The 25,849-nt window shown below is 35.6% G+C and overlaps 1 protein-coding gene across 1 annotated transcript in view; it reads left to right on the top strand.

Moving 5' to 3' along the window:
• LOC108688231 (nesprin-1-like) overlaps positions 1–25,849 on the top strand; it is a 91,642-nt gene that overhangs the window by 5,843 nt on the left and 59,950 nt on the right. Inside the window, exons 2-21 of the mRNA XM_018194396.1 lie at positions 3,815–3,876; positions 4,980–5,075; positions 5,141–5,224; positions 5,294–5,386; positions 6,034–6,212; positions 6,290–6,692; positions 6,875–7,021; positions 7,125–7,665; positions 7,932–9,615; positions 9,691–9,799; positions 10,218–11,265; positions 12,038–17,581; positions 17,737–18,025; positions 18,314–18,833; positions 18,957–19,405; positions 19,542–19,737; positions 21,008–21,160; positions 21,494–23,741; positions 23,914–25,225; positions 25,390–25,766. Of these exons, the coding sequence (XP_018049885.1) occupies positions 3,815–3,876; positions 4,980–5,075; positions 5,141–5,224; positions 5,294–5,386; positions 6,034–6,212; positions 6,290–6,692; positions 6,875–7,021; positions 7,125–7,665; positions 7,932–9,615; positions 9,691–9,799; positions 10,218–11,265; positions 12,038–17,581; positions 17,737–18,025; positions 18,314–18,833; positions 18,957–19,405; positions 19,542–19,737; positions 21,008–21,160; positions 21,494–23,741; positions 23,914–25,225; positions 25,390–25,766 (15,534 nt within the window). The remainder of the gene's footprint in view (positions 1–3,814; positions 3,877–4,979; positions 5,076–5,140; positions 5,225–5,293; positions 5,387–6,033; positions 6,213–6,289; positions 6,693–6,874; positions 7,022–7,124; positions 7,666–7,931; positions 9,616–9,690; positions 9,800–10,217; positions 11,266–12,037; positions 17,582–17,736; positions 18,026–18,313; positions 18,834–18,956; positions 19,406–19,541; positions 19,738–21,007; positions 21,161–21,493; positions 23,742–23,913; positions 25,226–25,389; positions 25,767–25,849) is intronic.

Raw genomic sequence — 25,849 nt, forward strand, 5'->3', positions numbered from 1 at the left:
TTAAAATAAAGTTTCTTTAAAATTAATTTAAAAAGTACGATTTGCAATCTATTTCATTTCTCGATTTATAAATAAAAAAGCTTCAAAGTTTGCTAGGAAATTTATAAATCGTAAAATTGAGACACATTTTTAAGACACATTTTTAATCCGCGCTCATTCTGGTTCTTAACCCGTAAACTTTCGTTTGTGATAAATACACAATGGATGAGATTTCCTGTTGCTACGTGATTTTTATGACCGTACAGTTACCTTCCGTGACACTGTATAATGAGACCCATTCGCTTTTAAGTATTTCTTTTTTCGGAACAGTTTCTCACAGGCAAACACATGAACGGAACGAGTGCTGTACCATCTGAAATTGTCACGAAAACAGAAGAAATCATGACATTTGATATACGGTCGGTTGAAATTAAACTTATATAATCGATATTTTATATTTCTCTGATTACAATAAAGATGCACTTTTTCTCTATACATGATATATAAAATAATATTCCAAGAATTGATAAAGAGACAAACACAAATTAAGCATCTTTAAAGAGATTACATACAATAACATCTGTATTTTTATTTTTTAAAATGATGAAAACGATTAAACAAATACATTATAAAACTGATTGTGAGCCAACTGCATGATTAAAATTATGTTGGCACAGTTTCATAATGATATTTGTGATATATGATTATTATATATTATATTCTCAAAAACCAAACGCGATTTTTCTCAAACATATTTTATGACTCATATATAGCAGCCAAATTTATAAAAAAATATACAAAAAAAATTGATATACGGAATAACATTAAACAAAAATAAAAAACACGCAGGCAGAAAAAGCGGGTAAAGATAGAAGCAAGGAAAAATTATGATATCGATTCCTAATGAATGTCATCTGGTATTAATATCCGTGATTAATATTTTTCGATTCCAGTAATTGAATCTGTTATTACGCAAACAATTTTTCGATCACAAGTAAAGGTACATCGGTTGGTTGAGACGATTACGCAGGTAGCGGATTCTCATTCTCATAACACTGGTGACATAATCGCGGATCATCTTGTCTCAGAATCCTAAACATTACTCTAGAAGATGAGAGTGGCATGCGCTTTACAGAATAATATTTCCACTTGTTTAAAACGGTATTTATTTTGGATGTTGGCGGACATAAACGTCCGACAAACATCATACAAAATTCACTTTACGCGATGCAATTTCAGATATTTTCGAAAGCGAGAATATGTTTAGTGGACTTTTTCATGCGCATCACGCCTCGAACGGCTGAATTTAAAATTAGAAATGATATAAACGCGAGCTTCTTACAAACGGTTGAAATTACACACTATATTAAATGATGTCGTATTATAAAACAACTCAAATGAATCATACGAATGAAGATCAATTATTAACTTATTCTAATCATTCTGTTGTAATTATATTTGTGAGCCAGTATTATATGATTATAATATAAAGTTATACATATTTTAGTTATATCATCAATTTTTCACCTTTATTTCAAACATCTCAAATATTAAAATTATTTATTGAACCAATAATTGTTATATTTGAAGTAATTTTTGAACCATTTTTGAAATATCGGCTATTACATATAAAATTATTTCAAACAGAAAAAATAACAGTGACATTTATTTATTTCTCTAAATCTCTAAATCTCTAAACATAATTCTTCATATAATACACACACACATACGCGCGCGCGCGCGCACACATATATATACTGTATATATATATATAAAATATTAACATTTTAATTTTGCTCGTTTATTGGTAGTATTTAATTTGTTTGCTGTGTCAAACAATCGAGTAGTTCTATATATAATTAGTTCTAAACTAACATATAATTTGTTATAAAATATTATTTGAGTTTTTAGAAAATGTTAATTTATAAAAAATTAGACATTAAAAACTGCTTGAAGGAAGACTATTTATCATTACAATTATCTTATTCATAATGAAAGTTTAGTATATTATCTTTTAAAAAAACTAATTGGTCGCTAATAAAATCTGTGCTTTACATGATCTCACTTTTGACATTGTGTGTTGAGTGTAGACATGAAAGTGAACCCTCGAAAATTATCGTTATGCATCAAATGTATGTATCGCAGGCACTACATCTCACGTGTGTTTTGCCGAACGATTTACCGTAACCATGACACTCACGATGAATGATAATGAGAACGCGTGGGAATATCCTGCCTTTTCAATGTTACTGGACTGCACCATAATGCAATGTGGTCTGCAACTTTCGCCTACGTCTCGTGGTTACGATTAAACATCTACCGCGGATAAAGTAACGATAAAAACCGATGATAATAGTTTCTTACAGTTCCCCATACATCGCGAAAGTTCAATAGGTCAGTATTCCTCATCTAAGTCGCTAAAAGTATGTTAATAAATTCTATAAATTTTCCTTATTCCACAAGAACGTTCTAATAATTCTTGTATATTCGAGATTACATCGCCTTTAGCGTTTCTTATTTTTACGTACTATATTCTCATTAATCTTATCGAAAAGAGAATTCACAACGTAATATAAAGAGCAAAAACTCATGTGAATATTTTCTCGAGCAGAAACTGCAAATTTATTAAACTTGCACGCCCATATTTTCCAAGGCAATTTTTATACTTACAGAAAAATTAACGCGCAAACTTATATCAAGAAGTCCGATTTATGCAGCGTTTTCTGAATATGAGATCAAACGAAAGAAGAAACTTCTGACGATTCTTTGATTCATAAATCAGAGGCACAACGTAGAATAAAGCAACGTGTTTTCGTTAATTACCGACAGTAATTTTTTTGTAGCTTACAGACTGCACGTAATGTGTATGCAAAACGATCGCATTACGACACGAAGATATAATATGCCGCCATGTGAAAGACTTGATGAAAAGAAACATTGTTTCAAGGCAACAGTGTTAGTGTCTGCTGGTGACATCAAAGCCGTTTTATTTCGGGAACCGCAAATTTTTGCTTCCAGGAATCAATGTCATTTCGTAAGCAGATGTGTGTCGACGAATAAAAAAAATCTCAATAATATGCACATATTAAATATTATTATGGTCCGGGATATCTTTATTGAAAGATAAACATCATCCCGGCTGGCATTTTTTCATACGTGAAAAAAAAAAATAAATTATTAAAATAGAGAGAAATATGAGATATTTTTACCAAGAAATTTTTTCAATTGCTCCAAAGAAAATAATAAAGAATATAATAAAGCAGAAAAATACGTGAAAAGAATTCTTGCATTTTGAGAAGAGTTTAAAGTCTCTATGCAATAGAGCGCATTCGTCAACTGTATTCGACTTGTTTGTCGACTTGTATGATTAGTTTTTCTTCCTGCCGAATCGCGTTAAGGACGTGCATATCGCACAAATAATTTACGTGACAGTTTAATGTTCGCTTCGCGATCATGCGCCTGTGAATTAATACTAGTTGCATATTCATTATCGCGCGTGTGCCTGTAGTGCGACGTATACGGCACCATAGCTGGTAAGATATAATAAAGTGACGGCAGCTTTAAAAATAAAACGGCGCTAATGTATTTCGCATAATCCTTATAATTGAACTCGACGATTCACAAATGCCCACAAGCAATCGTGAACACTTCCATATGTTCTTCTTCAGCTCAACATTTATCAAATATATATATAGATATCTGAATGAATAATTTATATCCGTTCTTTCAGAAACATATATCGTAATATTCCAGCTCTTTAATTTCACGAAAATGTATTCTCTTCGAATTAATTTACAGCGCAAAATTAAAATTTGTTTCTCGTTTCTTTTTTCAGACGAACAAGAACGCGTGCAAAAGAAAACCTTCATAAATTGGATCAATTCTCATCTCTCGAAGGTAAGTGTGTCAAGAAAAAATACTTTTTTTTGTCACCTTCAGAAAACGCAATGAAACAGATTCATACATGGCAAATAGCACTTTGATATCGTGCTCCGTTTCACCGCCAAGTACTTGATAATACAACGACAGTTTGTAATGAGTTGACTCTCGTTTTTTTCTCATTCGAAGTTACGTAATGCTCTCGATCCTTACGTGACGCATAATAAAACGTGACGTGGACTGCCTCTCGTATCGTGTTATCGAAACTTGAACGGCTGATTTAGCCCGTACCTGGCTCTTGAGTTTCGATGCTCCCCTACTTCCGCATCCTTCAAAACTTGCCTTACTGCGGAAACCCAACTCGTAACATGTATGCATCAAAGGCAACAAAATTATTGAAGGCGAGCACCTTGTTCGTCCTCGTACCAAATAGCTATTTCAATAAAAAAATCGTGTATCATCAAATAAAGAACAAGTAACATTGATCTAGGCAGCATATCAATTTAAAAATTAAAGTGAAAACAATAAAAGTTTAACTTAGCACAATATATAGCACAAATTGCAGTATGCAAACTGCAGTCAGTGCTGAATTTATTTGAAAAAGTGCAATAAGTAAGCACACGTATTGCTACTATACTGTTGAACATGTGAATGTGAACAATTTTTCTATGATTGGAGACTGCTGAAGATTGAATACAGTGCAGAAGGCTTGAATACAGTGAAAGTTCAGTTATTTATTTTATTTTATGTAATAGATCAGTAGACACTGTCAAAATGTATTTGTATATGCGCATCAATTACTGCGTTTTAAGATTCTTGCGTTTTTTTATTTTATGTTATTTGTTGTTAATATTTCAAGAGCCAATTTAAATTTAGACTTGTAATTAAAGTATTAAATATTATTATATATAAATTAAAAAATATTAAATTATAAGTATTTAATAAATTATATAACATTATATAACATTAAATTTCGAATATGTGGCAATTTTTATCATCACTAGATATATATAATTTAATAATTAATATTTTTAAATTACACAATGTTTTTCTTACTCATATATTTGAAGAATATATAATCCATCGTGATTACACAATTGGTAAATATTTGTTTTCTGTAGAGAGTTCCTCCGCTTCGTATCGATGATTTAATCGAAGATCTTAAAGACGGCACGCGTCTTCTCGCCTTACTCGAAGTTCTTTCAGGAGAGAAACTGGTAATGAAATATTTGCGTTTGTAAAAAAAACATTAAAACCAGTTGTCTAAAACATGATCTTTCAGCCTGTAGAGAGAGGCCGTAATCTAAAGAGACCGCATTTCTTGAGTAATGCCAATACTGCGTTGCAATTTTTACAAGGCAAGAAAGTGAGTATTTCTATTAATTTAATCGTTGAAGAAATCGACAGCCAATTTCTATATTTAATATTTTCACAGATCAAATTAGTGAATATAAATTCATCTGATTTGGTCGACGGACGACCACCGGTAGTATTGGGCCTAATATGGACTATCATTTTGTATTTCCAGGTATTATATCATTCGAATATTTTAGTTTATACTTAATGATATTTTTTTATGCAAAAAAGCACCAGTATACTTAGTATGCGGTAGCTGCTTAAATATAGCGCTCGTATCACGTATTAAAGTACTTCAACAAATTGCAGCAACACCACATTCTTATACCGCCGCAACGAAGATTAATTTATACTTTTTAATTTTCTTGTTCAAGCTGTAATAATCGTAGTAACTCATCTTACCAATTATAGTTAGTAATTAAACAAAATTTAATTCTGAGATATATTAAAAATTACATAATTTTATTTTAACAAAGTAAGTTTTAAATTATGTGAATTATGATAAGAACTGAATAATGCTTTTTCTACAAATTAAACAATCATGACTAAATGTCTTCGAATAAATTAATCCTTGTTGCGAGTAAAGTAAATTATGTCACTCTGCTAACTATATGTATTCCAATAAACAAGCTACGATCGAAGGATCGCAAGCGGGTGAGTAGTAAAAAAAACAAGATTTTGAATGCGATGAATGATCATTCTAAAAGAGTAAGATTGCACCGGCATGATGTTGCGCATTCTATTAGGACGCACGCTAGATTATCTTTAGACTCGACAAGGAGAGGAAACATCATACCAGTCCTCGGAATTTTTTTTTAGATCGAGGAGAATACTAGAGCCCTCGAGTATCTTGGACAAACATGGGGCAGTCAGAGCAGCCTCGAAAGCCTTGGTACTCAGGGTTCGGCGGCAAGCGAAAGAAAACGCATCAGCAGCGAAAAGTGGAAGCAAAGTGCACGGAAAACCTTGCTTCAATGGGTCACCAATGCCTTGCCGAAGTCAGTACTTTTAAATTACTATTTGTGTAATACAACTATATTTTTTTAATAATATTATGTCGGGATGGATTCCTTAGAGATGTTGGTATTAAAGTTCGAGACTTTGGAGAAAGTTGGAGAGACGGAAATGCTTTCTTAGCCATTATCGATGCCATAAAGGCTAATTTAGTAAACATAGCAGCTATGAGAGAAGCGTCGAATAAAGCTCGGCTAGAAACAGCCTTCCAGGTTGCCGAGATCGAATTAGGTATTGCCCGATTGTTGGATCCTGAGGACGTGGACGTACCGCAACCCGACGAAAAATCGATTATGACATACGTTGCCCAATTTTTGCACAAATATCCAGAACCAGGAAACACAGCTCCTGATTCTTTCGCAGCTATACAAGAAGAATATGACAATCTTCTTAAATGGCTAAATGAGAGAGTCAGGCATCTCGAACAACTTGATAGAACAAATGCCTATCCACAAAGTTACCCGGTACTTTCATAATATCTCAACAGATATCTTTACATAAATCTTAATTTTAATATTTTAACGAAATCATTTATGTGATTCTACTTTAATCATTAAAATTAATGTTTGGCAAATCATAATATTTTGATTTAAAAAAAGATAAGAAAATAAAAATAAAAATATATTATTCTTTATATTCTTTTTAGGAATATACGCTGTTTAGAGCAGAGACTGATGAGAAATCAATTATATATAAAAAGATGCAAAGTTTGGTCGATACACCTAGTATGATAAGTATCACACGAGATTCTTGGAGACATATACAAATGTTGTGGCAACAAATGGAACTCTTTGTAGGTTTTGAAATTTATGTCAACTTTTTGTAGTTTCTCTAATTGAACGAATAGAACTTAACGTTGCAGGAATTTCTTTTTAAAAAATATCATTTTTCTCTAGATGCTGCATTGGCTTTGGTTACTTGATTCAGTGTTACCGGGAGAATTAGGAGAAGTTGGTAGATGGTTAGCAAGAGCTGAAGCTCTCTTACATTCAGACAATAATATACCACAAGAAATGTCAGAAAGTACGGCGAATATAATCTCGAATAAGTTAGAAGATCATAAAAAATTTTTCCTCGATTTACCGACAATGACGGAGAAATTCCAACACGCCAAGAACTCGCTGTTGGCGCGACAAGTCCGGCCTGAACAATTAGATAATATGTCCGCGCGCTTCGATAGTTTGCCTGATCGTGCCGCTAAAAGAAGGGTGAAATTAAAGTTCTTAGAACACAAATGTTGTTTGATTGCTTTCCTATATCTCGTCGAGACCAAATTGAAAGGCTGGAACATTAAATATGGGACGGAGGAGAAAGTGCATCAGATGTTGGAGCAATATCGTAACTTTGTTTCTCGAAATAGAATATTCCAGGAATTTCAAAAGGCTTACTTGGATATGCAGCAAGTCGCAGAAGAATACAAGCGTGACGTTGATATTGGTAAATGAAAATATTTTAAATAATTAAATAATTAAAGTAATTTTCAATTATAGGTTAATATTCATTTAAATGTGATAGTCAATAATAAATTTATTAATAAATACAAAGGATTATTAACAATTAAATATAATTACATCAAATAAAATAATTAAATAACAATTAATTCAAATATAATAAATTAATTTTATTATATATTAAAATTCCTTAAGTACGTAAACAATAACTTTAGTCTCATCGAAACAGTATTATAAATTCGTGCTTTTTAGATCGAGAAGAGAACCTCAACGTTGATCGTTTTATGCGCGAGACGGCCGAAAAATGGAAAAACGTGTCGATGGATTTGCGCTGCGTCCAGAGTATGCTCGAAGAAGTTGTCGCATATTGGCGTCGTTGGACTATTGTCTCAGATGAATTCGAAGCATGGCTACTTCGTGCTGAACCTGTCCTGAATCTCCCAGAGGAGGAAAGAATGGAGTTCTTTCAAGATATCAGCGTATGGAAAGATAAGCATCAACAATTGTCGGATACTGTAAGCTTTCTAATTGCCACATCCGATGAATCGGTAGCATTTCGATTGAAGGAGCGTTACGCAAATCTGACAGCAAGATGGGAACAGCTCTTCCAAGAGGCCAAACAGTACATGCATGCGGGTGATCTCATTCGAACGAGAAAGGATTACAAGGCGGGAGTAGAGACTTTGCAGAATTGGTTAAGAGATGCCGAGGCTGCTTTATCAACTACCGGATTAAGCTCCACCGAACGGATCAAAGCTTACGGAGAGAAACTGCAGACTCTTCACAATGAAGTCGAGGACATTGAAAATCTCTTTAAAAATATCAGTAAAAAATTCCAAACTCTTATCCAGGATTTGTCCCGCGACGAAGTCGATAAAATGATGAACACTCTAAAGAAAGAGAAAGAAACTCTTGTTAAGGTACGTGCTTTGATTCCGATGCAATTGCACTTGTATCATCAATTATTGGTGCAACAAGAATCTCTAGAAGCAGGGCAGAAAGAGATATCTGCGTGGTTAGATGAAGCCGAAAATTTTTTGGCCAACATCAATCTCGCAGGTGGTAGAGACGCTGCCTTGGCTCAATTAGATCGTCATAAAGCCTTTTTCTCGAGAACACTTTACTATAAATCTATGCTGGAATCTAAGAATAAAGTATTCGCTAACATCGTCAAGGCTGTGGATAGTCATGCCGACGTAGAGACTGCCGAAGGTGGAGCTACCTTAAGAGAACTTAATGATCGATTTATTAAGATCTCTCAAGCAGCGCAAGTCTGGGAACAACGTTTACAAGAATCTGTGCGCCGTTGGACGAAATTTAAAGAGTGCGAGCGACAAATCTCTGAATGGCTTTCGATTGCAGAAACAATGATCAATGAAAAGCACATTGATAATCGTCAATCCGTCGAATATCACAAAAATTTCTTCGGCAAAGTCAATGAAAAGTGGATACAAGATCTCGTGAAGGCCGGCCAAGATCTTCGGAATGTATTACCAGTTGATCAACAATTTCCCGTCGCAAAAACGGTAGAGAATCTTCAGAATCGTTGGAGAGAAATACTCACTTTTGCGCCGCTTCATTTGATGAAGCTCGAGTTCCGCCTAGATGAGGCTAGCTTCCTTCAATATCTCAAAGAAATCGAGATGGAAATTAGTTCTGAGCAGCAAGCACTTATTAACAATGACGATGTGGATGGTATTCAACAGCGCAATAAAGAATTTTTCGTGAACCGCGGCACCGTTCTCGAAGTCGAGCGTTGTCTACAGACCTTGAAAAAGATAAGTGATGCTTACAACAAACTCAAGCCAAAAGATACTAGCTTGGTTGATGCCGCGCAAAATGCCGAACGTTTGTGGGAAGAAACTGCACAAAAAGTGGAGAACTTAAGGGAACAATTGCGAGAAATTCCACAACAATGGGCAACTTATAGACAGAAGTAAGCACTTATTTAACTTCAGTATAGTAGATTAGCGCCAATTTCTTCCTTTAAATAATGTGCAATTAATTCTAGGTTCGATGAGATGGTACATTGGATGGACCATGTTGACAGTACGTTGAGAACCATTTTACATGAAGTCAATACTTTAGAAGAATTTGAGAAAGAGAAGACTATATTTCAGGTTAGTATTGGCCAGTTTCACATACAATTCCTCTATCATGTCATTGAAATATTTAAATACTTTGCTTCGCCTTTTTTGCGTTCCTTCCGGATAGCTCCAGACCTTGACGGTAAATATACGCGCACTTCTATGTTTAATTATTCTTTTTAGAGCTCTTCACTTAAGAGTTCAATGATGATTTCTCTTGAAATAAAATTTTTAATGAATACAGATTTAATTTTCATTTAATTTATCCATAAATATTAATCAATAATTATTAAAAAAATAATTATTAAAAAAAATTTTCTGAGAAAAACAGTACTTTTGTTTATCATGTCTTTTTCATCTCTTTCATCAAATGTTGATAAATCACTTTAGTCAAATAATTAATATAAAATTAATATAATTAATATAAAAAAATATTATTGATTGTTCACAGAAAATCTGTCGCGAAGCTGATAGCAAGCGTGAAGAAATGAAATGGCTGGTTCAAACTCTCGACAACTTGACATTGAATCGTTCGGATCGCGAAGCACTCACTGCGCAGCAAAATTTGGAGCAACTGATAACTCGATATAAGAATTTGATTCCAACGATCGAAATTACAATGACGAAGACAGACATCTATTCGAAAAGTTATACTTATCGCAAAGAAGTACGCGAAGTATGCACTTTGTTGCGCAAAGTTCGCGAACAATCAAAAGTTGAAGTCACACCTGAGGTTCCTGAAAAATTACAAAACGCCGTGACTCATCAGGAATCCCGTCTTAATCAATTAGAGCAACAGCGAGCAACCATTGTCAGTATGTTACAACGCGGTAAAGATCTTCTGAAAGATCAACATGCTCCACCTTTCGTCTCTTCTGAAGTTCAACAATTAGAAGCTAACTGGAACGATACATATGGCCAAAGCATGGAGATATTAAAATCTTTAAAAGAATCACAGAAACTCTGGAACACTTATCAAGAACAAAAGAACGAGATTTTGAGATTGATTGAACAAGCTGAGAAAGAATTGCGTCAAATTGAATTAGCATCTTATTACGATGCCGCTCAAGTATCTTCCGACCTGCAGAAGAAACAGGAATTCAATACAAATTTGAAAAAGTCAGCCGAAGAAATGATAAGGAAATTGCGCGAAACATATACTAATCTTTCTCAAACATCCGCACCATCAAGCAAACAAGAGATTTTAGAAAAAGAAGTGACGGAAACTGAACAGAAGATAGAACACACGTTAAAGATTGTGCGCGAAAAAGTTGTTTATCTTCAGGAACATAGCACTCAATGGAATAAATTTCAATCAAAGCTTGTGGAGCTCCGATCTTGGGTTCAGCAAGCTGCGCCTCAATCAGTTGCAAACATAGAAGATTCTACAGCATCACCTGAGGAAAAAGTTCGTAAAACAGAAAATCTACAGAAAGAAATCAAGGAAAAAGTATTAATTTTAAATGCATTAGAAGACGAATCCCGGAAACTTGTGAAAGGTGAATATACGATTTTTTGTTTGTTTCATATTGAATTAAAAACGCACAAATTTAATTTAATTTGCTTAATGTTTATTTTTTATATGTTACAGCTAAAATCTAGATATGAAATTTCTATTGTATAAATACTATAAATAAATTAGAGGCAATTTTTTTATATATAATTCTTTCATAAAGAAATATTTTTTTATATCATTTTTTTTTAGTGTTTTATAAAGATTTATTTAATAAAATAATCAGTTATTAGTAAAAAACATAAAAATGTAATTTGAATGTATCTAATACAGGATTCAGCACAATTTGCACTTTTCGGTCGATTTTCAACTTGATTCTGCCTTCCGCTACTCTTCTCACCCGTGTGCAATCCAAATGCCGCTTGACATTTAGGAGCGTATGATATAAGACTCGTAGACATAAGGACTACTACTAACTAAGATAAGCGTTTACGCGTTGCTTCATTCTATCTTTATGTAATGAACGGAAAAAAAAGATATAGAATGAAGTTTATAACGTGAGCGCCCAAAGCGGGGACATCATGTTTACAAGCGTCATATATTCCTAAATGTCAAGTGGCATTTGGACCGCGTACAGAGTGATGAGATGAGAAGAGCGAAAGGCGGAATCGAGTCGAAAATCGACCGAGAAATGCAAATCATGCCGAGAGTCCTGATCTAATATTTGACAGATTTAAATAGAATTTAATTAAATATAATGTAACAACTGCTCTAAAAATATTCTAATATAAAAATATTTATTTTTTTTACATATATAGAAGATAGTGATGATACACCGGCAAAACAACTCCGTGGCGACATTGAGAATCTTCATAAGGCAGTTGAATCGTTGAATAAGAGCATAATAACGCAACGTGAATTGGCTACACAAAATCTTGCAACATGGAGAGAATATGAAGAAGGCATTCAGAAGATAAAACCTTGGATTGAACAAGCGGAGTCGAAGGCAGCTACGATGGGCAGCAAGCCTACTACTTTGGCTCAAGCCACGCAAATGTTAGGATCAGCCAAGGCTTTTCAAGTTCAATGTCAACAATATCTTCCAAAAGTCCAGAGTTTGTCAACGATTAGTCAGCAGATAACTGGAAGAACAGTGGCACCTGATGAAGTCGACGCTGTATATACGCGGTGGAACGCAGTTCATGACGTGGCAGTACAAACGACGACCAAACTTGATAAATTAGTCTCATCATGGAACACCTTCGAATCAGAAGCAAAAGAGTTTAATGAATGGTTGCAGAATAGTGAAAGGGAAGCTCTCAAAGAACCCAATGTTCAAACACCCGAAGCCGCAAAGTTGGAAAAGGAATTGGCACATTTGAAAGAATTCAACAAGAGTATATCCGATCATCAAGCTCAACTGATATCACTGACTCAAGTTTCCGATCATATTAGCCATGGTTTATCGCTAGACGGCGCCTCCGCATTGAAAGGTCGCGTTGCTGAAATGAAGATTAGAGTAAGCAAACTCGCAGACACAGTTCGACATTACATTAATCGTGTCTCTGACTCGTTGTTAGCTAGACAAGAATTCCAGATGAAGATCACCGACTTTGAAAATTGGATGACAAGATTGAGATCTAATATCAATGAAATCGGAGACGTAAATGTGGATAATGTTGATACTAATTTGCAAACAATGCATGCTTATCTTCAAGAACATTCGGAAAAACAACCGGCATTTACAACGATTTACAACGAAGTAAAACAATTATCATCGCGAGGTTCTATGTTGGAAGCCGCCGCATTGGATGAAACTTACACGTCATTAGCGAAGAAATACAAGGCGCTCGAAGATGACTTAAAAGAAAAGAAGAAAGGCTTAGAAAAGTGGATCGAACTTTTGAACTGGCATAATGACGCCAATGCGCAATTAAATCATTGTAAATATGAATCTGAAGCTAGAAAACCAACTATCGCTGATCTCGATAGATTTTCTTCGGAACTTCAAGTTGTACATACAAAGATCAATACTTGGAAGGAACTTGTCCCGTTAATGGATAGCACTCTGGGAATACATATTCGTGACAAGCAAGAGAGACCAATTACTGCAACTTCTTTACTGAATGATCTTGAGTCCAAGGCCACAGCTTTGAAGACAGAATTATCTGCTAAGAGAGACAAATTGGAGAATCTCGATGCTAAATGGGATAACTTTAGAAAATTACAACAAAAAATTACGGAAAAAATTGTCAACACTCAGACGAGCTTGCAAAACATCACATATACCGTTGATATTTGCGAAAAACTCACGCCGGCAATCGAAAAGATAGACGATTTAATCGAAGATCATCAAAGACGAGAATCGGAAAAAGAAAGCCTTCATCAAGAAGGTGACAATTTGATGAAGGAGGATCAACGAGCGATAACTAATATTCAGGTAGTAGTTTCTTCAGTGGATGGAAACTGGGAAAAGGTTAATGAACTTCTGCGTGAGCAGAGAAGGAAATATGCTGAAATGGATGCCGACTGGAAACAGTATCAGGAAGCTAAGGATAAGTTAAACAAGTTCATTGACGAAGCGAAGAACCTTTGTCAGTCGGTCAAAGATGTGTCAACTGATATCACCCAGGCAAATGTTGCTTTGGAAAAACATAAGAGAGCTTCAGAGATTTTAAAGAAGGGTAAAATATTTCTGGATAAAATGGATGGCAAGGCGCAACAATTAGCGAAAGAGACATCGTTAATGCCGAACTTCAAGACAAGTCTAATCGAATCGGATTTATCCAATATACGAAAAAAATATAACGAGATTAATGCTAAAGTAATCGATCGGACTCAAACGTACGAAACACAGGTTATCATCTGGAAGCAGATCGAAGAAGCAAAATATGAACTTACAAAGTGGCTTAGCGACACGAATGAGGCGCTCATTGCGGCTTGTGATCGTTTACTCGACGCTGAGAATGGACAAGCATTATTGATTAAATATCGCGAGGAATTACCAATATATCAACAACTTCGTCAAGGTATCGCCACGAAGAGCGAACAACTCGTCAAACTGAACGATGACGCGAGCATATCAACTTTGGAATCCCTTAATGATTTATTGGATGATCAATTTAAGGTTGTTAAACAGGCCGCAAATAACCTCGCGTCGTTCACCTCAACTTTCAACGAGAAAGAAAAAAATATCAGGCAGGAGTTGAAGAAATGTAGTGATACGATATCAAAGATTCGCGAAGAGATAATCAAGTGCGATGATTTAACTGGCGAGAATACTAAGATTATGTATAGAATCAATAAATGTCAAGAATTGAAGACCGAACTGGAAAAGTGCGATTACACACTTTCAGAACTTGACGAGAAATTAACAGATATGGTATCAGAATATCCAACTATATCGAAATCTAGCTTACCAAAAGAACTGCAAGCATTGCAACTCCGTAAAGACGGCGTAGCTAGTCATGCTGACAAGGTTAACGCAACGTTGGTAGCCTTCTTGACAAAACTCTATCACGAAAAGTTTGGCGCTCTGCAACGCTTAGTAGCAACTCACAAGGAAAAAGTAGCCTGGTGCGAACCCGAACAGAGCAGCGATCGTTATAATCTTGAGGTAAAGATGGCCTCGTTGATCGATGTGGAAGATGGTATTGCTGATTGCGAGACTCGAAAAGTGGATACAGATAATTCATTGACACTTCTAAGCACTGTCGAGAGCAGCGAGATCATTTCTGCTCTTAGAGACGAACGCGACAAAGTTACTGCCGACCTGGAGTCCTTGAAAGACAGCTATCGCAAAATCAAATCTGTACTGCAAGAAAATATTGCTTTGTGGCAACGATACGAATTTACATCAGAAAACGTAATTTCCTGGCTCAAAGAGAACGAAAATAAAATCAGAATGGAGGCCACGATGCTTCTAAATCCAAACGAGATCGATGCAAAGATTGCTGAAATAACACAACTTAAGGAAAAAGTCGAGAATTATGAAAACGAGATGAAGGATCTGATCGCACTCGGAGAGGAAATAACCAAAGTTAATCCAGAATCTCGCGTGACTCAATATGTCGGACATTTAAATACGCGTTATCATTCGGTTCTTAAATTTTTGGTTCAACATTTAGACAGACTCAGAGAACTCAAACAAATTAAAGGCCAATATGCTGCTAATGTAAAGGAACTGGAATCGTGGTTACTAAACGCGGAGCAGAAATTGAAAACTTTTAACGAGATCAGCGGTCCGAAACCAATGACCTTCTATCAGTCTCGCTTGAAAGAATTAAAAGCGTTTGGGGAGGAACGCGAAACTGGACAAGCAATTTTAAATCGAACAGCGGAAGCGGGTGAAACACTTTTCGCGAGGATAACACCAGATCACAGGGAACTCATCAGAAGTGAGCTACGAAATTTGCGTAGTCGGATGGAAGCATTGGCCGATCGCACAAACGTAATTTATAAGAAAATCGAGAGCGACATGATGCATCGATCCTCATTCGAGGACAAGTATTCCCAAGTAAAGCAGTGGTTAGTTGAGGCACGAAAGAAATTAGGTGACAAGCAAGATCTGCTACCGTCGCTTCAAGAAAAGAAACTCGCTTTGCATTTGTATAAAGCTATTGCACAAGATGTAGGAGTTCATCGAAATATCTTGGAACAACTTCAGGACAGGCTCGGAACAGCACCAGACGACGAAGCTAGCGAGATGCTCAATAGCGTGATTGAAGCGCATGAAAAGCTATCGGAAGACGTAGATGATAGAATCGGTATAATGGAAAAGTACGTTGCAAATCATGAGGCCTATCTTCAGACGTTCGAGAAGACGCGAGATTGGATTAACACGGTAGTAAACGAAGCGGCGCCCATCAGTGAGGATCTCTCAATAGATCGAGATGCAGCTAAATCTAAGATTGTTTTAATCGAGAACGTATTGCAACAAAAACCAGAGGGCGATAGAATTATAGCCGATTGCAATCAGCAATTAAATATCATTTTGGAGCAAACCTCGATAGCTGGTCACTCCACATTATTGAAAGGTTTCGAACAGCAGAAAAAAGTTTGGGAGGATTTCCTCCAACGATGCGCCTCAAGCAGAGATAAATTGAATCATCTATTCAACCAATGGTCCGAATTTGAAAAAGTAGTCGAGAGCCTAGAATCTTGGCTCAAACAAATCGAAATGCAGGTGAAAGATCAAAGCTTGAAGAGTACTGAGGAAACTAAACGCGCGCACTTACAAAAATTGAAATCCCTCGAAGAGGCTATCATAACAAAGGGCACAGAATTTAACGCTGTGGTTGAGAAAAGTCAAGGCGTAGAAGCGGAATCCGACTTGGTTACTAAAGTATCTCGTCAAGCTACTAGATACCAAGCAATCAGGAATCAAGCAAAAGAAGTTGTAGCGAGATACGAGCAATATGTAAAAGAGCACAATCTGTTTAACGAAAAGTATAATCAATTCTTGAATTGGATCAATGAAGTTCAGAACGAGTTGAAGAAACATAGCGAAATTGTTGGCGATTTGGCGGTGCTACAAAGCAGACAGAAGCATATCAGGGATCTCGGTGACGTTCGAACTCGCGAGAATGCTCGTTTCGAATCTGTCATCGATCTCGGTGAGAAACTTTATGTGCACACTTCACCGGATGGTAGAGAGATAATCAGACAACAATTGAGAAATCTACGCAGCATGTGGGACGGATTTTCCGAGGATTTGCAAAGTTCGATGCAGAAATTAGATCAATGTCTAATGCAGTTCGCTGAGTTTTCATTGTCTCAAGAGCAATTAACGACTTGGCTGCGAGACGTCGAGCGCGCAATGCATCAGCACACAGAACTGAAATCATCGCTGGAGGAAAAGCGCGCACAATTGCAAAATCACAAGATCATGCACCAGGAAATCATGTCACATCAGACGTTGGTCGAATCGGTTTGCGACAAAGCGCAACAATTGGTCGATCAGACGAAGGACACTTCTTTGAATGTCTATTTGCAATCCATCAAACAGCTCTTTCAGAATATCGTCGCCAAGTCTCGAGATTTGTTAGAAAATTTAGAGGATTGTTGCGAAAAACATCACCGTTTCAATCTTCAATGTAAATGCTTCTCCGACTGGTTAAATGGAGAACGAGAAAAGCTAGGAGAATGCAATGATATAACGGGTGAACGATCTGAAATATCTCGTAGATTAACGAGCTTAACATTGTTAAAAGATGACCAGGCACAGGGAGCAGAACATCTCACCAAGTTAAAGGAATTCAGTGAAGCTGTGGCTAATAGCACCGCGCCGAAAGGTCGAGAAGTTATCAACAAGGAAGTGATTACCTTGGAAAATAATCTGCGCCAATTCCTGAATGAAATTGGTAATATATTAATATATTACAAATATATAACATATATTACAAATTTTATTTTTTGTGGTTTCAAAATTATATAGAAAAATCATCCCTGTATAAAGTTATTTAATTCATTACTTCCGTTTATCGCAGTCATTTCATTAGAAAATTTTGCTTTTCAGAATCTGTAGAGGAGCGACAGAAAGCAGCTTTGAAAAGATGGCAGAATTTTGAAGATCAGCTCGAAGCTCACACAAAATGGTTCCGTTCTATGGAGGCGACATTCCGAGATCAACAGTTGCAGTCTACGTTAAAAGATAAAGAAGCACAACTTCGCGCGTTTAAAGAGAAACGTGAGATTATTGCGCAGCAAGAGCGGGAGATAGATGAATTCGTGGACAAGTCACATAGTTTACTGCACGCGAGTGGTATTGAACGCATCAAGCCATTAATTTCCCAAGTTAGCAACAGGTATGTCGAATTATTCCAACAAGAGAACTATCTTTATATTTATCATCCTTGCATACGTGTATGTAATAAAATCTTAATAGTTATATGGCAAGTAAGAATTGGAAAAATTCAATCTCGTAAAATAAAAATTTTAAAACTGAATATGTTTTAAAAATGCATGATTTATTGTAATCGTATATGAACATTTAAACAAGTAAATAATTAACAATTTGTATAAATAAAGATATAAATAAATAAAGATATAATAAAAATAATAAGACATTAATTAAGTTCAAATTAAATGTTTAGATATCAATTGTTGCACGTGCTTAGTAAGGAAGTAATAAACCGTTGCCAAAGCATCGTAGATGATCATCGCGCTTACGAAGAAAAATTGAAAGCTATTGATGTTTGGCTTACACCTCTCGAAAAAAACTTAGCTATTTTGAAGGAAGATGAGATTGGTGGAGATCTCGAAGCGAGGAACTCGCGTTTACAAGTTTTGCTAGCCGAAAAAGAGCAAGCTGAACACCGTTTAACTAGCTTAACGTCTCTCGGTGAAAGGATTCTTCCAGACACTTCCGCTCAAGGGCGTGAAGTAATCAGACATGAATTGCGAAACGCTCGCGAAAGATGGGATCGTTTGGCAGAAGGCATCACAGAGCAACAGAAAAAGCAAGATGCTCAATCTTTACAATGGTCTAGTTATCAAGAAACTCTACAACAGATTCTCACTTGGTTAGATACAATGGAACGTGCAGTTAAACAAGATTCCTCGATGATGTGGTCCTCCTTGCCAGAAATAAGATCAAAACTACTCAAATTGAAGGTTTCTTATATCTTTTTAATATTATATTATTATCTGAATAATTTTATATTATTATCTGAGAATATATAAAAAAACACAATATGAAAATCAATAATCATATTATCTTGGAAATTTTTCTTTTAGACATTACATCAAGAAATCTTGGCTCATAAACGTCTCATCGAAGGCATTTCCGAAAAAGCTAACGCTTTGGTTCAAGTTACTCAAGTTCCATCAAACGTTCATGAAAAAGTCATTTCAGTTTCAAAGAGATACGAAAAGTTAGTGGATACATCTCAGAAAGGAATATTGAGCTTGGAAGCATTACTCAATATTTTCCAGCAGTTCCACGATCTTCAGAAAGCTTATCAAGATTACCAGAAACGTCAATGGGAACGTTTAGCAAATTACAGTGACTATACAGGAAACAAAACTGCTCTTCAAGCTAGATTAGCTAAAATTATAGAGATACAGGACAGTCAAAGCGAAGGTGAAATAAAACTGAACGTCCTTGAAGAACATGTTGCGCAGAGTGCGCATACTTTGCCACCTCGCTCGCAAGAATCTATGGAAAGAGATTTAGCGAATCTTAGGTAAATATTGTAAAAAAGAAAATAATAAAAAATTATATTTATTAAAAGAATAATTTTATTTATTAAAAGAAAGAGTATTTAGAAATTAAACAATTTCATTGTCAATCACATAAATGAACATTGGATGACTTTCTAGATTCGAAAATAAGAAATTCACTACAGCCGTAAACGATGTGGTACGTTGCATCGAAGAAAGAATACAACAATGGAGTGAATACGAAAATTCATTAGAACGTTTGCTTGCTTGGCTTACTGATGCCGAGACATCATTGAAGAACTATTGTCTGAAGAACACGCTTGAAGAGAAGCAGGAGCAACTTGAAAAATATCAAGTAAGTTCAAAATTATTACAACAAGTTGCATTATAGAAATGCAGTTTTCTTTTGGCTTTATATATATAAATTTGATAAATGTTCTATTTAACGAATATCGATTATTTAAAGATCGCTTTGTGTTTATCCCTTATCACAAAATTTTCCCACATGAAATAGTAACATAATTTGAGGTGTGCACATTTAAAGTATCCAGTTTTAATTACGATTAGATGTAGCTGTTTTCTTTACACGCACTGACATCTTTCATACACATGAATGTAACATAAATTTTATAATATTAACGTTGTTTTTTCTTTCTTTATACGTCTCATACGATAGATCATGCATATTTTTAAATCGACGAAGAGAGGAGAAAGCCCCTATCTACGCAAACTTTTATCTCCAATCGTAGAGCATAATTATCTCTCACGCACAATGATTATGTGTAATAAAATTTCCTAGGAACTACAGAAGGTCGCCGATTCGCAGAACATGGACGTGACAGAACTGGTTGCGCTTGGCGATCATCTCGAACAAGTAAGAGAGTGATATGCAAATTGCAAATATCATTTTGTAACAAGAAATGATTGCGAGAGAGGCGGATGATTGCAACGGCTTTACGAGGAGTCTTCGACAATTGCTCTTTTCTTATGTAATCTTTCAACTTTTATAGCTTTTATAGCTTTTTGTCAAAGCAGGTGGGAGATATCAACGCTTCACCTTGTGATTATTATTATATATTAAACGACATATCTGATTAGAGTAATATGAGATACGTATGCCATTTTATTAAATAAAATCAGTGTTTTTCATCAATATTAAATCTGATTAAAAATATGATTAAATTATTTTCTAAATTATTTTCTCTCGCCATATAAACATTAATGTTGTTTTAAGCACTCATAATACTAAACAATTATTTATTTATGCATCAGCTAGATGAATTTTTGTTATACTTTTGGCGGCTATCTATTTATGTTTAGTAAATATTGCGCTTTTGCTTCACGAATGGAGAGCTTCTTTGGCGCTGAAATTTACAACGAGAACAAACGAGTTTGATACATCGGGATGGAATATTAAACTCTACTTTTTATACTTATTGTTAGTGCATATTTCTTCACGTTTAACACTTAAGTAATAATAATCTAACCACATTACTCAAACAGGCTTCTGCACGTAAGAAGAGAGAATTTTCTACTTCCTTATTTCGCATCTAAATTATGCGGAACAGCTCTTTAATTAGAATCTCACTTAAAAACAGTTAAATATAAATATGATTTTTTTTCAGTCACTGATTGTAAATCTCCGGCAAAATGAAGCCGAATTCGATAAAATGAGTGATGATTCGTCGGAATTGATGCAGATCAGTGGCGAAACTCGATTTTCTGTCAGCGTTCAACAAGTCACATCACGTTTCCAATCAATTCAGGCGACCGCTAAGGTAGTATAACTATATATATACGATATCTTCATAAGACAAATACTATCAAAATAGAAAAAAATTACAAATAAAACTTTATTTATTTTTTATATTGTAAAAGAAATTTAATTATTAACCCCATTGCTTCAGCGCATTTAATGTAGCAGATCAAAACTTTGTATCATAATTATTATAAATTTATTTTTAATTTATTTATAATAAATGAAAATTAAATAAAATTAGTATTTTCTAATTAATTTTTTTTGTGTTATCAATATAATTAATAACATCACAAAATATGTCATGGAAAATATCTTTTCTCGCAATGAAAATCTTTATATAATTCTGTTTCAGGAACTGGTAAAAAAATGCGAACAAGCAGTAATTGATCATGCTAGCTATTTAGATCGTTATAAACAGTGTTCCGAATGGCTAGCGAATGCAAGAGTGCGTTATCAGTCCTCCAAGGAAAATGTCAGTGATACTCGTCAAAAGCTGATTTCAAATGTGGAAACCTTAAAAGAGCTTTTGGCTCGTCAATCCTCGTCTACTCTCTTGATAAACAGCACTGTCGAGGCTGGCGAACGATTGTATCCTATGACCGGCACAGAGGGCCGAGAGATTATTCGTCAGCAATTACTGGATCTCCAGCAAGCCTTCGAAGAGCTTTATGACGGTATCGCTTTGACTGAACGTGAGTTACAGGCGAAGATCTCGCGGTGGTCCGGTTTCGACGAATGCAGCGAGACCTTCGAGAACTGGTTGAAAAATACAGAAGCTCAATTGAAGCCAGAAATTGAACTAAAAACTACTCTGGATGAAAAACGTGCCCAATTACAGATCTATCGCACCATTTTGCATGATGCTCAAACGCATCAGCAAGACTTACTGGATCTCCGAGATAAAGCAGATAATTTGCCCGATCGTACCGATAAGATCGATCAAACGCTGAATAATTTAACGAATAGATACAATATATTACTAAAACGCGCGATGAAATTCGTAGAAAGGTATGAAGGCATAGTGAGCGATCATCAACAGTATAGCAAAGCTGTTTTAGATACGCATGAATGGCTGGATGCCACTCACAATGCTGTGAGTCTTTGGGGTGACGTGGAACTAGAGAGAGTATCCTTGCACACAAATTTGGATCGCCTAAAGAATCTATTGCACAATCTGCCGGAAGATGAATCGCGAGTGCAGCAAATCAAGTCTCTGGGCGAAAAAGTAATACCCGGTACTTTGGAATCAGGACAGATAAACATCCGCTCGCAGATTGATTCTTCGCAACAAGAATGGGAAGGCTTAATCTCAGCGGTTAAGTCTACTATCGAGTCTTTGGAGAACAAGCTTCAACAATGGAGCGAATTTGAGATATCGAAGGAACGATGTTTAGCATGGATGAGAGACACTGACACAAAGTTACATGCCGTCGATCTCAAGTCCACTTTGGCAGAGAAAAAGACTCAACTCGAAAAATTACGCACTCTTCAAGGTGAAGTTCGCGCTAAAGAACTAGAAATTGACGCCGTTGCTGAGCGAGCTCAGCAACTGCATAAAACTGTTACTTCTCGCACTTCTTACATATCGGATTTGAGTATCAAATATCAACAGATTTCTAGCAAAGTCAAAGAGCTCAATAATCGTTGGCATCAGTATGTTACCACGCATCAAGATTTCGACAATCAATTGGCAGAATGCACCACATGGTTGGAAGACATAAAAAATAAACTGGCATACTGCTCTGACTTAAGCGCATCTTCGCAGAAAGATTTGGAACAAAAAATGGATATCGTACAAGATCTATTATTATATAAAGAGGACGGTTTTGCAAAGGTTCAAGGTATTGTTGAACTAGCCCAGGCTGTTCTAGCGAATACAGCTCCTGCTGGCCATCAAACTATTAATGACGCTTTAGCGAAACTTCAGGAACAATGGAGCACCTTGGCGTCAAAGATGCTAGAAACCAAAACAAACTTGGACGATTCAATAAACAAATGGGCCGGTTTATTGGAACAAATACAATCTATTAAGAAGACGGTGGAATACATGCAAACATCGATCGATGAGATTTCACAGTTTCAAACAACGATGTCAGAAAAAAGAAATCAATTGGAGAGAATCAAAGTACTCGAGGAGAAAGTTCGTTGCGAGAATATTGAGGTTGATAGTCTCAAATGCAAAGTCGCTGAGATGATTGCGAGTGGTCAGCAAGGATTAGCTGCCTCGCAAGCTCAAGATATACTGAACAGATTCGACGAACTTTTTGAGAAGATTAAATCTTTATTGGCTGAACGAGAGGAACAGTATAAAGATCACCGCCTTTACAAAGAAGCTCACGATGATCTTATCGGTTGGCTTAGCCGGGCTCGCGAGAAAATACCATCTATGAAACAGAGATCACTTAGTGATAAACTAGCGATCGAGAGTGCAGTGGTACCGCTCGAAAGTTTGTTGAATAAGAAAGCTCAAGGTGAATTGTTGGTGGAACATTTGCAGCATACTGGAAATGTTGTTTGCGCCAGTACTAGTCCCATCGGACAAGAAGTTATCAGGAACGAAATACGAGCACTCACAGAAAGTTTCGAAGGATTATTCAAAGGTAAGAGTTATTCAAATATTGTTTATTAAGAAATCAATGTTGATAATTTAAAATACAAAAAAAATATTGAAATAATCGCGAGTAATCAATAATAATAACCAATAATAATTTTTAATCTACAAAAAGAAATAATTGCAGTTTTAAATGTATTAATAAACATATTCTATTGCAGAAATTCAACAACAGAAGAATCAATTGGAAGCTACTGTGAGTCAATGGCGGGATTATAAAGATGAATACGAGAGACTCAGCGACTGGTTGCAACAGTTTGACATTCTCATCAAAGCTCAAAAAAATGCTCTTTTGCCGAATCTGAAAGAAAAGGAGAAGCAGGTGAAAGAAGTAAGGGAACTGCTCGATAACTTAATACAAGGCCAAGAGCAGATTGATAAATTCAACAAAACGGCTACCGGTCTACTTTCGTCTCACTTGGATACTTACGTCAACAATCAGTTGCGACATTTGAATTCACGTTACCAGGTGCAAGTGAATCTCGCAAAAGATGTATTAAACAAAGTTGAAACCAATCTAACTCAACATCAAGAATATGAAAGCAATCTTGAGAAAGCCCGTGACTGGATCGAGAATGCCAAGCAAATTATACGTCAAGGAACAGAAGCTGCCTCGAGTAGCAGTCGCGAAGAATTACAGAATAGACTTGATAAAATCCAGGAATTATTAAGAAAACGCGAGGAAGGTCAGAACCTGATACATCTCACTGTAAATTGTGGCGAGAAAGTCATGAGAAACACGCGATCGGATGGTCGTGAAGAGATCAACGCTCAGTTGAAAGAGATTCAAAACGATTGGGAGCGCCTGGTAAAAAAGATTTCAACCACAAAAGTACATCTCGAGACGAGTCTGTTGCAATGGGCGGATTACAGTTCGTCATATTCGCAGCTGCAGCAGTGGATTAGTGATCGTGAGGCTAAACTGCAACAAGTGTGCGAGCAAAAAGTTTCCAAAGCTCGAAAAGGCTTAGTTGGATTGAGCTCTTTGGCAATTGGAGAAAGAAAGGCGAACTTGCGACAAACTAACAGCATCGTACAAGATATTGTGGCGTTTGAGCCAATGATTCAATCAGTCACCACAAAGGCCGAAGACTTGCAACAAGCGACACCGGCCACGGAGATTTCGATTAAATATGAGACTCTGAGTAAACAAGCTCAAGAATTATATGCGAAGCAAAAGGAGACTGTCGAACAGCATCAGGCCTTCATCGATAGCGGTAATGAATTTATTCAATGGGTACGAGTAGCCAAAGAGAGACTTAGCAAGTGCTCGGAGCCTACGGGAGATAAGGAATCTTTGGCCAGCAAAATCACACAGCTTAAAGTTTTACAGAGTGAATTATCTGAAGGTCAGAAGAAGCTGGAGAAAGCTTTAGAACAAGGTAATGCCGCTTGTCAGATCGCAGACGATGAAGACAAAGAAATAATCGAAGAAGAAGTGGCGCTATTACAAGAAGAATATGATAATTATGTGTAAGTAAAATAAACTTAATTTTTTAAGTACAAAAGGATATAATGATATTAGATTTTATAATTTTGTATTTTTATAATATTTTTTATAATATTTTTATAATATTTACTTATAATAATATATTTTATATATGTATTATAATTTTTTATATTCATATTTATAACAGAGACTCGCTGAATAACACAAAGAGTTTGCTCGAAGTCGGCATAGTAAAATGGACTGAATATGAGGATCAATTCTCCGAAGCTACAGAATGGCTTACGCAAACTGAACAGTTAGTTCAAACGTTCAATAAATTGCAAGATAGTCTGGAAGAGAAGAAAAACGTTCTCGAACAATTCCAGATTCATTTGCAAACATTGTTTGATTGGCAAAAAGAGCTAGACCGCTTGAACATGAAAGCTCAGATGTTGTTGGAAACATGTGCCGACACGAGAATTTCTAATGCAATAACGCAACTCACTACCAAATACAATGCATTGCTATCTCTGGCTAAAGAAATAATGCGACGATTAGAATTACATTATCAATTAATTACTATTTATTATTTATAATTATTATTTATTATTATCTAATTACATAAATATTTATTAATAAAAAATTTTTATAATTTTAATTTTAACTTA

This window comes from Atta colombica, unplaced genomic scaffold (genome assembly GCF_001594045.1).
Source record: "Atta colombica isolate Treedump-2 unplaced genomic scaffold, Acol1.0 scaffold228, whole genome shotgun sequence".
NCBI classification, from domain to species: domain Eukaryota; kingdom Metazoa; phylum Arthropoda; class Insecta; order Hymenoptera; family Formicidae; genus Atta; species Atta colombica.